Here is a 13539-nt window from a genome sequence, read left to right on the forward strand (position 1 = left end):
GTGACCCAAAAAGAAAAAAAAATTCACACCCTCCCCCGAATTGGCTACATGTCTCCTATTCACCCATTTCTCAGAATTAACTAATCTATAGAAAACAGTGAGAGTCGCCTGCACGTAAAGCATATGCCTAGCCCTTGGGCTATTTTCCCAGCCCTTATTAGGGCGTTTGCCTTGCACATGGCTGACCCAAGTTCGATTCCTCCATCCCTCTCGGAGAGCCCAGCAAGATACCGAGAATATCCCGCCCGCACAGCAGAGCCTGGCAAGCTCCCCGTGGCATATTTGATATGCCAAAAACTGTTACAACAGTCTCACAATGGAGACATTACTGGTGCCTGCTCAAGCAAATCAATAAACAATGGGACGACAGTGCAGTGCTACATATATATGTAATATATGTAACATATATAAATATATACATATATATATACATATATATATATATACTTGATGCCTCCCTCCTATCCTTCAGTAAGGTTTTGTTGATTTGTTTTGTCTTTTTGTTTGTGAGCCACACCCAGCAATGCTCAGGGCTCACTCCTGGAAGGCCCCTATGAGATGTTGGAGACCAAGCCAAGTGCTTGGTCTGCATGTCAAGCTGCTGCCCTCCCAACCATACTATCTCCCCAGCCCCCTCGATAAGGGTTTACCGAGCAAGTTCTATTTATAAGCATAAGTAAAGGCAGAGGATGGGGTGCAGAAGGGAAACTGAGGACATTTGTGGTGAGAAATGTACCGTGGTGAAGGACAGGTGTTGGAACATTGTATGACTGAAACCCAATCTTGAACAACTTTGTAACTATATCTCACTGTGATTCAATTTTAAAATGCTTGTTAATTTAATTTTTTAATTTTAAAATAAGCAAAAAAAATTTTAATAAGAATAAATAGAACCAGGTAGATACAGGCACTTCATAAATAGATAAGACATACCCTTGAAACAAAGGATTTATACTCTTATTTCTATTTTCCATCCTTTGACCCTCCACTGCTGCCATTGTTGTGATGGCCAAGGGTCTCTCTCTCTCTCCCTCTCCTTTGCCCTCTCCCTCTCTCTCTCTCTCTCTCTTTCTCTCTCTCTCAAACACACACACACACACACACACACACACACACGGTTGTGGCACTCACCAGAGGTAGCACTCCCTGAATTGTGGTGCTTTCCCACTCCAACTGCAAAAACCCCTTTAGCCCAGGTGCTCCCACACACTCAGCCACAGTGTGGCCCCAAGTTTCTTGCAGGGCTGGGGACCACAGACAGCAGAACTCCAGACTAGTACCTGGGGACAGACAGAACCAGGGATTGAACTCAGAGCTCCAACCGTACAAGACAGGCACTTGAGCCACTAAGCCATCACTCAGTCTCTGTTTTTGTTTCTTCAGGGAGGCCCATTAAAGTCTCTCATGGGACACAGAAAGAAGCTGGCACCTAGAGCTTCAACCTAGATGGTTCAACAGACTGAAATGCATGCTTTGCCCTGAGTTTTATTTCTTATACCACATGGTCCCCTGGATCCACATGAGCCCCTGAGCAATACCAGGAGTGATCCCTGAGCCTTGAGCTTGAGCTAGGAATAGCCCCTGAGCACCAGTAGGTGTGGGTGGAAAACCAGAAGAAAAAGAAAAAGAACCTGGTTCCTACCCAAGAAGAATTTGAGATGCTCAACTTCTACTAAATGGGAAGTTTTCACTTAGGGGACTCATTTATTTTGCAGAATTTTCAACTGATATTAGTTGTAAATAAGATCAATAGCACTTAGCACTCAGCAAAACACGAACAAAAATGCATTGAGAAAAAGAGAAAATTTACTTTTAAAATTCTGCAAATGATTAGCAATGACAATATTGTTTTGATACTTGTCTGGGCTTTAGATTCACATGCAGCAGTCCTTGCAAAATCCCAGTGAGTCAGGGAAGATGTCATGATCTTTATTTCTTAATATATACACAAGGGTGAGTGACTTATCAAGTGAGACATGAGGAGTTGGCAGCGGAGGCAGAGATGGCCCTGGCTTTTCAATGCTGGCTGCCAACCTTGCAACGCTCTAGCCCCTTCCTCAGGGCCCCCATCACCTCCCGGTTCCTCAGGCTATAAATGAGAGGGTTGAGCATAGGGGTGAGGACTGTGTAGAAGAGAGAGACCACCTTGTCATGGCTTGGGGCCCGGTAGCGCCTAGGCCTCAGGTAGATGAACATGGCAGCCCCGTAGAAGAGGGAGACAGCTGTGAGGTGGGAGGAACAGGTGGCCAGAGCCTTCTTACGGGCCTGGGCAGAGCGCATACGGAGCACTGCCCCGAGGATCCGTGCGTAGGAGGCCACAATGATGGAGAAGGGCAGGAGAAGCATGAAAACACAGCAGGCAAAGAGCAAAGTGTCAAACAGAGACGTGTCAGCACAGGCCAACTTCAGCAGAGCCGGCACCTCACAGAAGAAGTGGTCCACTGTCCTCGATCTGCAGTAGGGGAAGGTCATTGCTGCCACCATCTGGATCACACCATCCAGGATGCCAAAGGCCCAGGAGCTCCCGGCGATCTGGAGACAGACCTTGGGACTCATGAGGACGGGGTAGTGGAGTGGGTGGCTAATGGCTACGTAGCGGTCATAAGCCATGAGTCCCAGCAGGAGCCCTTCAGATCCCACCAGAGAGACAAAAAAGCCAATTTGTACGCCACAACCCAGGAAGGAGATGGACTTCTGGCCAGACAGGAAGTTGGTGGCCATCTTGGGCACAATGTCACAGACCAGCATGAGGTCCATGCAGGAGAGCTGGCTGAGAAAGAAGTACATGGGGGTGTGGAGCCGAGAGTCGGCGTAGATGAGACAGATAAGGAGGACGTTCCCACAGACGGCGATTAAGAAGACGACCATGACCACTGAGAAGAGGACAAGGTCAGTCTGGCTCTGGGAGAAGATGCCCAGGAGGATAAAGCCGTCTAGAGATGATTCATTCAACCACATCCCCATGGTCCGGTTGTTCAGTCACCTGGGAACATGGACAGAGAAATTCTGAGATTGTTTCATTTGTTATTTAGATCTGAATTCTTCTAGGATTAGCTTTGTCTTGCAGTTCATCAAAGCCCAACAACATGTTTTAAAATATATAGATTGGCACAGACAGCAGGATATTTGTTCATTTATAGAATTGAACCACAAATCTATATTTGTTTATATACATATCAGAAATAGAAACTGATTTGTTTCATATGTTAAACAATCCTCCTTCGATTCTAAAAATATTAACTTCCTCATATGCGACTGTTTAAGCAGGTGGGCCAGAGGGCCACACCAGGTGGTGGTCAGGGCTTATTCTTGGTTATGTACTCAGGGTTCACTGCTGACAGAGTTCGGGGATTGAACATGAGTCAGAGTGTGTAAGACAAGTGCCTGCCTGTCTTACGATCTCTCCTACCCCGACACTGACACTTTTTAAGCTGAGATTACACAAACTCGCAAAATGTCTCTAAAGGGGACTTAGATCATGTCAAGCCCAAATGATACCTTGTAGAGTTACAAAAGGAAAGATAACAAATACTTGAGTGCTTTTTTTCCTTTTGCTCAAGCCAAATACCTTGAAATAATTCTTTTTTTTTTTTTTTTTTTTGCTTTTTGGGTCACACCTGGCAATGCACAGGGGTTACTCCTGGCTCTGCACTCAGGAATCTCCCCTGGCGGTGCTCAGAGGACCATATGGGATGCTGGGAATCGATCCCGGGCTGGCCGCGTGCAAGGCAAACGCCCTACCCGCTGTGCTATCACTCCAGCCCCTACCTTGAAATAATTCTTAACTACTCTATCTATCATTCCCTAGATCCAAACAATTAGAAATCTCTTAACTTTACTTTCAAAAAAATCTCAGAGTCCAATTAACTCCTGTCTCTCATGACAACTGCCCTTATCCAAAATGTAACTCTCTCTATTTCTCTCTTTCTCTTCCTCTCTCCTCGTCTCTGTCTCTCTGTCTCTGTCCCTGTCTCTGCCTCTCTCTCTCTCTCTCTCTCTCTCTCTCTCTCTCTCAGGTTATTTTATGCCCCTACCCAGTCTTCTGTTTTTTAATCCTTTAGGTCTATCCTCATAAAAGTTCTACTGCAGGTCTAAGCAATGAGACAGCAGATAGGGTACTTGTCTTGCATGTGACTGATCCAGGTGTGATCCTTGGAACCCCATATGATCCCCTGAGCCCCTCCAGGAGTGAGCCCTGAGCACCACTGAGGTGGTCCAAAAACAAACAAAAAAGTTTACTGAATAATTGTTTATTAAATAGTCATCCAAATGGTTCTGCATCATAAATACATTCAAAGCATCATATAACGCAGATTTGTTGAAGAAAATATGTTGATGGCTTCCCAAATTATTCAAAATAAAGCCCATATTCTTGCAGTAGAACACCAGCCTTAGGATGACAGTGTACACATTCACACACACACACACACATGCACACTAGAAGTAAACTGACACTCTACTTTCAAGTGTTTGAAATGCTTATTTTGTTTTAAGTCAACAGTTTTATTGAGGGGGAATACTAGTACTAAGGATAATGCAGAGAGAGAGAAACAGATGGAGAGAGAAAGAGATCAAAGCATAGGATCATGAAGAAAGAGATAGCTCACAGGACTGGAAGTCCATACTTTGCATTTAAGAACCTAGTTTCAAGCCATGGCACCACATAGTCCTCCAAGTATCCATGGGAGAAACCCCTGAGCAGACTCTGAGCCTGCTAGATGTATTCCAAAGCCACCCATCTTCACAAGAGAGTAAAGGAAATTCATTCCCTAACTGGGAAAAACATTGGCGTTGGGGTTAGAGCAATAGTAAGCGGGGAGTGCCTTGCACACAGCTGGGTTCAATCCCCAGCATCCCATATGGTCCTCCAAGCCCACCAAGAGTGACTCCTGAGTGGAGAGCCAAGAGTCAGCTCTGAGCACCCCGGGTATGGCCCCAAATCCAAAACCAAACAGGAAGAGAATGCTCTCCATGCATGAATAGTATGGTCAGCTGGACAGGCACTGGAGTGGGGTCTGTACAGGTGTGTCTTACCTTACTGATAAACATGAAATAAGGTGACATAGAAGCAGAATAAGTTCCTAAAATAGAACGTACCTGTCCAGACATACCGAAAAGGAGGCAGGCATCGTAGCTGTGTCCCTACAACAAGAAGTTCACACTCACTCTCACCCGCGGAGACTGGCCCAGGAATCTGACTCATGACTCTCAGCTCTCTTCTCGGGCAATGAGGGGAAAATCTTAGAAAACCCTAAATTCCTTACTACACAGCTGTTAGGAAAAATGAAGTCATGAGATTAGATTATAAGTGAATGGACATGGACAGTACCATGCTGAGTGAAATGAGTCAGGAGAGGGACAGACATAGAAGGACTGCACTCATCTGTGGGATACAGGGAAAAAAACAGTAGGAGTCGATTACCCATGGACAGTAGAAATGAGGGCCAGGAGGTCTGACCCACAAGTGGAAGCTTGCCACAAGTGGGGATGACGGGAGAGGGCAGTTAGGACAGAAAAAGGACCACTATGACAATGACAGGTGGAAATGATCACTCTGGACAAGAATTGGTGCTAAGAGTAGGCAAAGTGATAGCCTACATTTATCTGTACCACAAGCCATAATGATCAAAAGAAAAGAGAGAGGAGAAAAGTGCAGGCTGTAGGGGCAACTGCAGGGAGGGGGGAGGGAGGGGAGTAGCGGTGGGGAGGATGGATGGAGAGAAATTGGGGGGACATTGGTAGTGGGAAATGTAGACTGGTGAAGTATGGGAACATTGTATGACTGAAACCCAATCATGAGCAACTTTGTAACTGTTTATCTCATGGTGATTTAATTTTAAAAAATCACCATTCCTGAAGCCGTCAAGCAAATACCTGATCTATTTTAGCCCCAAGTCGTCCCCACCAACTGCGTAAACTAAACCAGACTTCACAGGGGGATTTCACCTGTGTTCAGAACGTTCATCTGCCCACTACGAGCAAAACCACTCGCCCTGCTCCTGCCCAGGCATGTGCTCCATAGCACACCTAGATTCCTCTTCTTACACTAGACTCTGGTGAGTTAGAGAGATTTTCCTCCCTGTCCTTCACAGTCCTTAAAACTCTGATTCTTGAGCCCACGGTGTACTCAGCATCGTCATCCAGATATCCAGGGGCTTGTCCTAAACTAAGGGACTAAACTGAAGCTCTTGGTCTCCCCTGAGAAGCACGTGACCTTCCCCCTTCCCGTGTCAAGCTACAGCAGGTATGCCCAGGTGTCCCGGACATAACTCAAAGGTCATCCTCGACTTCTGTCCTCTCGCACAGCTGTCAGAAGGCTCTAAGAGACCAAAGAGATAGCACAGCAGGTAGAGCACTTGCCTTGAACACAGCCAACCCAGGTTTGATTCCAGCACCCTGCAGGGTTCCCCAGTTCTGCCAGGAGTGATGCCTGAGTGCAGAGCCAGGAGTCAGCCCTGAGCACAGCTGGACGTGGCCCCCTAAAAACAAACAAACAAAAAAAAAAACAGAATGTCAAAATGGACCTGCTGTTATTTGCTTGGGGCTTGGAGGCCACACCCAGCAGTGCTCAGGGTTTACTTCTGAATCAGGAGGCACCCATGGTGGTGCTCGGTGCTGAGGGAACCATGGTTATGCAACCAAAGGTCAGAGAACCATGTAGGCTGCTGGGGATAGAAGCCAGGCCAGCTGCATGCAAGATTAGCTGGGCTGGAGAGATAGTACAGCAGGTAAGGCACTTGCCTCACATGCAGCCAACCTGGGCTCAATGCCCAACATCCCATATGGTCCCCCGAGCACTGCCACGTGATTCCTGTGTGGAGAGCCAGGAGTAACCACTGAGTATTGCTGGGTGCAGCCTCCCAAAAAAAGAGATAAGCACCCTATGCTCTGTACTATCACTCTGGCCCATATCTTGCTATGTTTTACTCCATTTAGGTTTGCAGAATGAGTAACTTCTTTGTCAAATTAACCCTAGGTCCCCGGATGCCAAACCCACAGAAGGGTCCTAGTGTTTGACATCTATTATGCTCTTAGTAAAGATTTGTTGCAGGGGCTGGAGCGACAGTACAGCGGGGAGGGAGTTTGCCTTGCACGAGGCTGACCTGGGTTTGATTCCCAGCATCCCAAATGGTCCCCCGAGCACTGCCAGGAGTAATTACTGAGTGCAGAGCCAGGAGTCAGCCCTGAGCATCACCGGCTGTGACCCAAAAAACATATTTGTTGCATGATAAATTGTATTTGATAAACAACTCAGAAAAGCATTTGAGCTGCTCACAAACTCATTTCCTAATCTCATTTCTTTGGTATGGAGTTGAATTAGTGATGTAATTTTTTTTCTCCTAGGAATAACACCACAAAATAACTCAACTTCTCTCTACAATGTTCATTTGGGGGGCACACTGCAGGTCTGAAGGGGGCTCCCCACTACTCACCTTCACCTCTCCCCACCCATCCTTGTCGTCCTGCGTTAGATCACCCTTCAGTACTAGAACCCATCTCCCAACCTGCACTGCAGAGAGAGGCAAATATAAGGGAAAGCTGGATGGGACATTAAAAGCAGAAACAGAGAGAAGCAAATGAGAAAGAGAAGTTGAGAGGGGAGGGACAGAGCACTCTAAGTGATGCTCTGTAACCCAGAAGACAAGGAAAAGCCTTAATAGGGAAGGCAATGGTAGAGAGAGGAAGTGCTGATCCACAAGTCAAAATACAGAGAAGAGCCTGCAGTCAGCCTCGAACTATGGGGAAGGCAGAGGGGCTCACCGGGAAAGCTCCCTCACTTACCTGGGAGTGGAAGGAGGCAGATTCAACAGGCATCCCGCACAGACCTTCCCGCACTCAACATCACCTCCTCCCCTCCTGGGCTTGCACTTTCAGAGGGAACAGGTAGGGCCCCCCCACTTGTCACCTCCTTCCTTAGCCCCCCACCAAACTCTCAGATAGGCTGAGACCCACGAGGCTCAGACCAGAGTCTGCCCCCTGGAAGGGAGAGGGGGCACTTAGCAAGGAGACGGTGGTGGGTAACGGGTCAGCGTCTGACCCGGATATCCATGCTGCCCATGGGTACCCATCAGCTGCCACAGCATCCCCCGACTCTCAGGCTGCACTGCCCAAACAGGTACTTAACTCAGAGCCTGAGGGAGCAGATGGAACTGATGACTCTCAAGGGAAACCACAAACTCCAGCCCTGAAACCAGAACTCCCAAGCTCACAATTAGAAAGGTGCCAAGAGGGAGCTTGGGGCTGAAGCAGGAGAAGGGTCAGTAGCGACCAGTGAGGGGACCGGGTCAGAGGAGGGCCTGAGGGCCACTGGGGTGCAGGAAGAGGGACAGGGTTCTTGGTGTTTAAGAACCCTGTTCCGGCACATTCCACCACTTCTCCAGGACCCCAGAACCCCAGGGTGTCTCCCCTGTGGATGTTTCTTAAGCTCACCCATACCCTGCCGTTCATCCCGTTCTTCCAAACTCCAGGCTGCATGGAAGAAAGCTCATTGCATGCAGAGCACTAGCCAGGAGTTTGGGAGCTGAGCCCCATGTGGGTGTGAAGGGTTCACAATCTAGCGGGGGAGGGAGGAGCACCCACTTTGCTCAGAGTTCACAGTATGAGACGGAGAACCTGACAGGGGGCATTGCTACACGCCCACAGCTCTTCAGCGTTGCTCCGGCTGCGTCACTGTGCCCCTTCCCCGCTATATCACTGGCACCCCCCCTTCATTCTCAGGAGTTCAAGGCCACACAGTGAATTCAGGACATGACACTCTACTTTTTTCCCTTTGTGTCCCCATGGCAGTAAGTTCATTCTCCAAACGGCCAATTGGCTGGAAACCCAGTCATCAAATGCCCATTTGCCTTTCTCTTTGAGCTCTTTAGCTGTATTGAATGCCTTTTATTTTCATTGGATGCCATTAATTTCTATGCCATTTATTTGCTGGAAATATGTATTTTATTTTCATCAATAATTGATGGAAAATTTTGCATTTTGTTTTTGCTAATTGATTGTGTCTTACCTGCCTCACAGAGCCCTCGGTGGTCTTCAGGTAGATGTGATGCACAGAGGAGAGAGTAGATTGGGGACAAAGAGAAAGAGAACTGGAGAGGTGGGCAGACACCTCTTGTATACAACACACTTGTTGTATACAAACAAGATCCAGCTTCCCGCCAAACTAGGATCACTAGCTCAGCTAGAATCTTCTTCCCCATCTCTTCATGATGACCAAGTTGACTTCAGAGCTCTCCAGTCAGCTGTGGCTACAAACCTACTCCAAAAAAAAATGAATCAAAACCAGCTTTCAGAAACACTCTACATTGCTAACTATCAGGAATTAGGGGAAAGTGGCCCCTGTTAGGTGCATCCAGGCTCAGTAATCTGACTTTTGTTTTTGTTTGGGGGCCACACCTGCTGATTCTCAGGGGTTATTCCTGGTTATGTGCTCAGGAATTTCTCCTAGAGGTGCTCAGGAGACCATATGGGATGCCAACGATTGAACCCAGGTCAGCCTTGTGCAAGGCAAGCACCTGACTCGCTGGACTAAGGCTCTGGCCCACCAACCTAGTTTCTGAAGAAGCCCCGTATGGACATCTCACCCTCTATCCCACCTCCTTCTGACGACTCTCTATTACCTCCCACCCAATCTACTCTGCTCACCTCCTCCACATTCCTATTCTAGTCTATTTGTTTTAAACCTTCTTTGTCCTTTTTTGGTTTTTCCTTATCAAAACTTAATCTACTGGAATCTACTTAGTCACTGGAAGCTCATTGTGACTTTTCTGATCTTCTGTTCTTTATTGGGTTTTGTTTTGTTTTGTTTTAATTTTTTTAATTGAATCACAGTGAGATACAGTTACAAAGCTGTTCATAGTTGGGTTTCAGGCATATATGTTCCAACCATTTTTCACCAGTGTACATTTCCCACAACCAGTGTCCCCAGTTTCCCTTCCCTCTGCCTCCATAGCAGGCACTTTTATTCTCTATCTACTTCTCATTTTTTTATTTGGGGCCACACCTGACTGGACACAGGACCACACGACTTATTCCTGACTTTCTTTCTTCCTATTGGTTTTTGGCTCATACCTAGTAGTTCTCAGGACTTACTCATGGCTCTACACTCTAAGATCATTCCTGGCAATGCCTAGAGGGACCATATGGGATGCCAGAGATTAAACGTGGGTTGGTTGCATGCAAGGCAAGCACCCTACCCACTGTACTATCTCTTCAACCCCTATTCTGGTCATCTATAGGTTCATTTTAAGGTCACAGTCAGCCTTTGTCAGCTCCTTCAGACTATGACATGTATAATTACCAAATGACAGAGCAGAGAGGCAGTACCTCCTGTAAGGTGTTTACCCTGTGTATGGCTGATCCAGGTTCCATCTCTGTTACCCCATGTTTCCCCAAGCTGAACCAGGAGTACAGAGCCAGGACTAAGCCTTGAGCACATCTAGGTGTGGCTCCAAAAGAAAAAGGCAAAATCAAAGCAAATGTCAAGTTACTCTGTTCTACCGTATAGCATCTGGTACATTATCATTAGCTTGCCCGGTACCACTACAAATAACCGGTCTAGCACCTTGGTTCTGTCAGTCATGGATTAATAAATAAGACAGGTTCTGATCCGCAGGTTGAAGACCCTGCTCTACCTACATACTGAGTGAATTTCTATTGTATACAAACAAGATCCAGCTTCCCACCAAACTAGGACCACTTGCTCAGCTAGAACCTTCTTCCCCATCTCTCATAATGATCAAGTTGACTCCAGAGCTCTCTAGTCAGCTGTGGCTACAAACCTACTCCTAAAAAAATGAATCAAAACCAGCTTTCAGAAATGCTCTACATCACTAATCATCAGGGAGATGCAAATCAAAACAACAATGAGGTATCATCTTACACGACAGTAACTGGTCCACATCAAAAAGAACGAGAACAACAAGTGCTGGTGCAGATGTGGGGAGAAAGGGACTCTCACTCATTGTTGGTGCAAATGCTGACTGGTCCAGCCTTTTGGGAAAACAATATAGACATTCCTCCAAAACCTAGAAATCGAGTTTCCACATGACCCAGCAATCCTACTTCTGGGAATATATCCTGGGAATAAAAACTGAAACCACAGTAGAAAGGACATACGTACTTGTATAGTTACTGCAGCATTGTTCACAATAGCCAGAATCTAGAAACAACCCAGGTGCCTGAGAATGGACGACTGGTTAAAGAAACTTTGGAACATCTACACAATGAAATACGATGCAGCTATTAGAAAAGATGAAGTCATAAAATTTGCTTATAATTAGATGGACAAAGAGAGTAACATGTTAAGTGAAATGAGAGGAACAGTCATAGAATGACTGTACTCATTTGTGGAATATAAAATAACATAATAGGAGACCAACACCCAAGGACAGTAGAGACAAGGGCCAGAAGGATCACTCCAAAGTTTGGAAGCCTGTGTCATGTGCTGGGGGAGAAGGCAATTGGGATGGAGAAGGGACCAGTAAGTCATTAATGGTTGGAGGGATTGCTTGGAATGGGAGATGTGTGCCAAAAGTAGACAAAGAACCAAACATGATGGCCTGTCAGCATCTGTAATGCAAACCATGATGCCCAAAAGGAGAGAGAGAGTCTGAAGTAAGGTGTCTGCCACAGAGGCAGGAGTGGGATTGGGTGGGGGTGACAGGAGGGATACTGAGGACATATGTGGTGGGAAATGCACACTAGTGGAGGGATGGGTGTTCAGTCATTGTATGACTGAAACAAATCATAAAGCTTTATAACTGTACCTCACGATGGTGATTCAATTAAAAATACATATTTAAAAAACCAGCTCTCAGGCCATGATACATTCTCATCTACGTCACAACATAAATCTCCCACCCAATTCTAAACACCTCCCGTTGCCTGTTCCCAGCACAGACCCAGTGGGTCTGGACAAGTCACCAAGGGGGGAGGGGAAGAGTCTGTCCTCTGACTCTGTTCCTTACTTCTCGTGACCCTTAGGCGTCACTCTTCCTTCTTGGTTTTCCGCAGTATGAGGAAAGATCATGGGGGTGGGGCAAGTGGACCACACTGCTAAGTTTATTGTACATCAGTGTCATCTGTACTGAGAATTCTGGAAGTCAGCGACTGCTCTGTCTATCTGCCATTCTATACATCCCTGTATCTGTATGTCTAGTTACCATCACTGTTTGCATCTTTATGTTCTGTATGACGTATTCCTATATGTATAGCTATTGATTTGCTGATCCCTTTGTCCAGCTATTCATGTAATTATCTATCTGCTTTCCTACAGTATCTGCACATTGACAGAAGCTGTGTGGCCTCCACATTCTCCCAGAACTCCACAGGGACAGTTTTCAGACACAGGAAGACACACTCCCATTGGACTCTTGTGACTTCCTCTTTTCCTACCCCTGGAATTTCACTTTCATACCCTCACACAGACCACTCTCAAGTAAGGGTTTTCCAAAAAAGGTTTCGACCCCCAGAATCCTATATGGTTCCCTAAGCATCACCAAGAGTCACTTCTGAGTGCAGGGCCAGGAGTAACCCCTGAGCACAGTTGAGTTTGGCCCGCCCAAAACAAAGAAAAAGAAGGCTGGAGGTGGTGGCCTGACAATGGATCTACTTGACAAATATGCCACTGAGTCATCTTCACTCTGGACTGTCATTGACCTTTGCTCTGTCCAGCTTGTCTCAAAAACTCAGAATTCTCCCAAGCACCAGTTCTTCGTTCACCTAGATTCAGGCTTCCTGGAAAACACATCCCAGGCTCTCCAGGGAAATTTGCCTCAGGCTCCATGGAATCAAGCCACAAGTGCCTAATCAGGGAGTTTACACCCAAAGCTGCCAGCTCCCACCTAGTGGTATTGTCGGAATCTCCTGATAGATCAGACGAGTTGTCAAAGACTTACTGCAAAGAAGGGTCTCCTTACCAGGATGTTGGGAGGAATATGTTAGAGGGTTCTTATTTAACTTGTTTGCCAGGTACCCTTTATTAGTTCAGGCTTTTTCTGGTATTTTGTTTTGGCTTTTGGTTTTGGTTTTGGGGGCCACACCCAGTGGTGCTTAGGGCTTACTCCTGGCTCCCCACTCAGGGATCATTCCTGGTTGAGGTCAAGGGACACTATGGGGTGCCTGGGATTGAACCCCGGTTGGCCCACATCAAGACAAGCACCCTCCCCTCTGTGCTATCGTTCCAACCCTTTATCTGGTACATTGAAATAAGTTTAACACTGAACAATCATCTGATCATAAATACAACACCCACCTCTGATACTTGATGTGCACCCAGTGGTCCTGGAGTGATAAATATTGTCAGTCTGGGGCTGGAGTGATAGCACAGCGGGGAGGGCGTTTGCCTTGCACGAGGCCGACCCAGGTTTGATTCCCAGCATCCCATAGGGTCCCCTGAGCACCGCCAGGAGTAAATCCTGAGTGCAGAGCCAGGAGTAACCCCTGTGCATTGCTGGGAGTGACCCAAAAAGAAAAAAAAGTACATATATATATAGTGTTTTAGTCTACTCGCCCATGTCATACCACAGAAAGCAAAGACTT

At 46.7% G+C, this 13539-nt stretch overlaps 1 protein-coding gene across 1 annotated transcript; it reads right to left on the minus strand.

Moving 5' to 3' along the window:
• Positions 1-2016: 2016 nt before the first annotated feature.
• LOC101557460 (olfactory receptor 56) lies at positions 2017-2964 on the minus strand. Its single transcript, XM_004615305.2, has one exon. It carries the CDS (start codon positions 2962-2964, stop codon positions 2017-2019), a length of 948 nt encoding a protein of 315 aa, XP_004615362.2.
• Between the last annotated feature and the right edge of the window lie 10575 nt (positions 2965-13539).

Source organism: Sorex araneus, chromosome 2, assembly GCF_027595985.1.
Source record: "Sorex araneus isolate mSorAra2 chromosome 2, mSorAra2.pri, whole genome shotgun sequence".
Classification (NCBI taxonomy): Eukaryota; Metazoa; Chordata; class Mammalia; order Eulipotyphla; family Soricidae; genus Sorex; species Sorex araneus.

Coding starts and splice junctions, on each gene's coding strand:
- LOC101557460 (XM_004615305.2), bottom strand. CDS start 2,964: ATGGGGATGTGGTTGAATGAATCATCTCTAGACGGCTTTATCCTCCTG.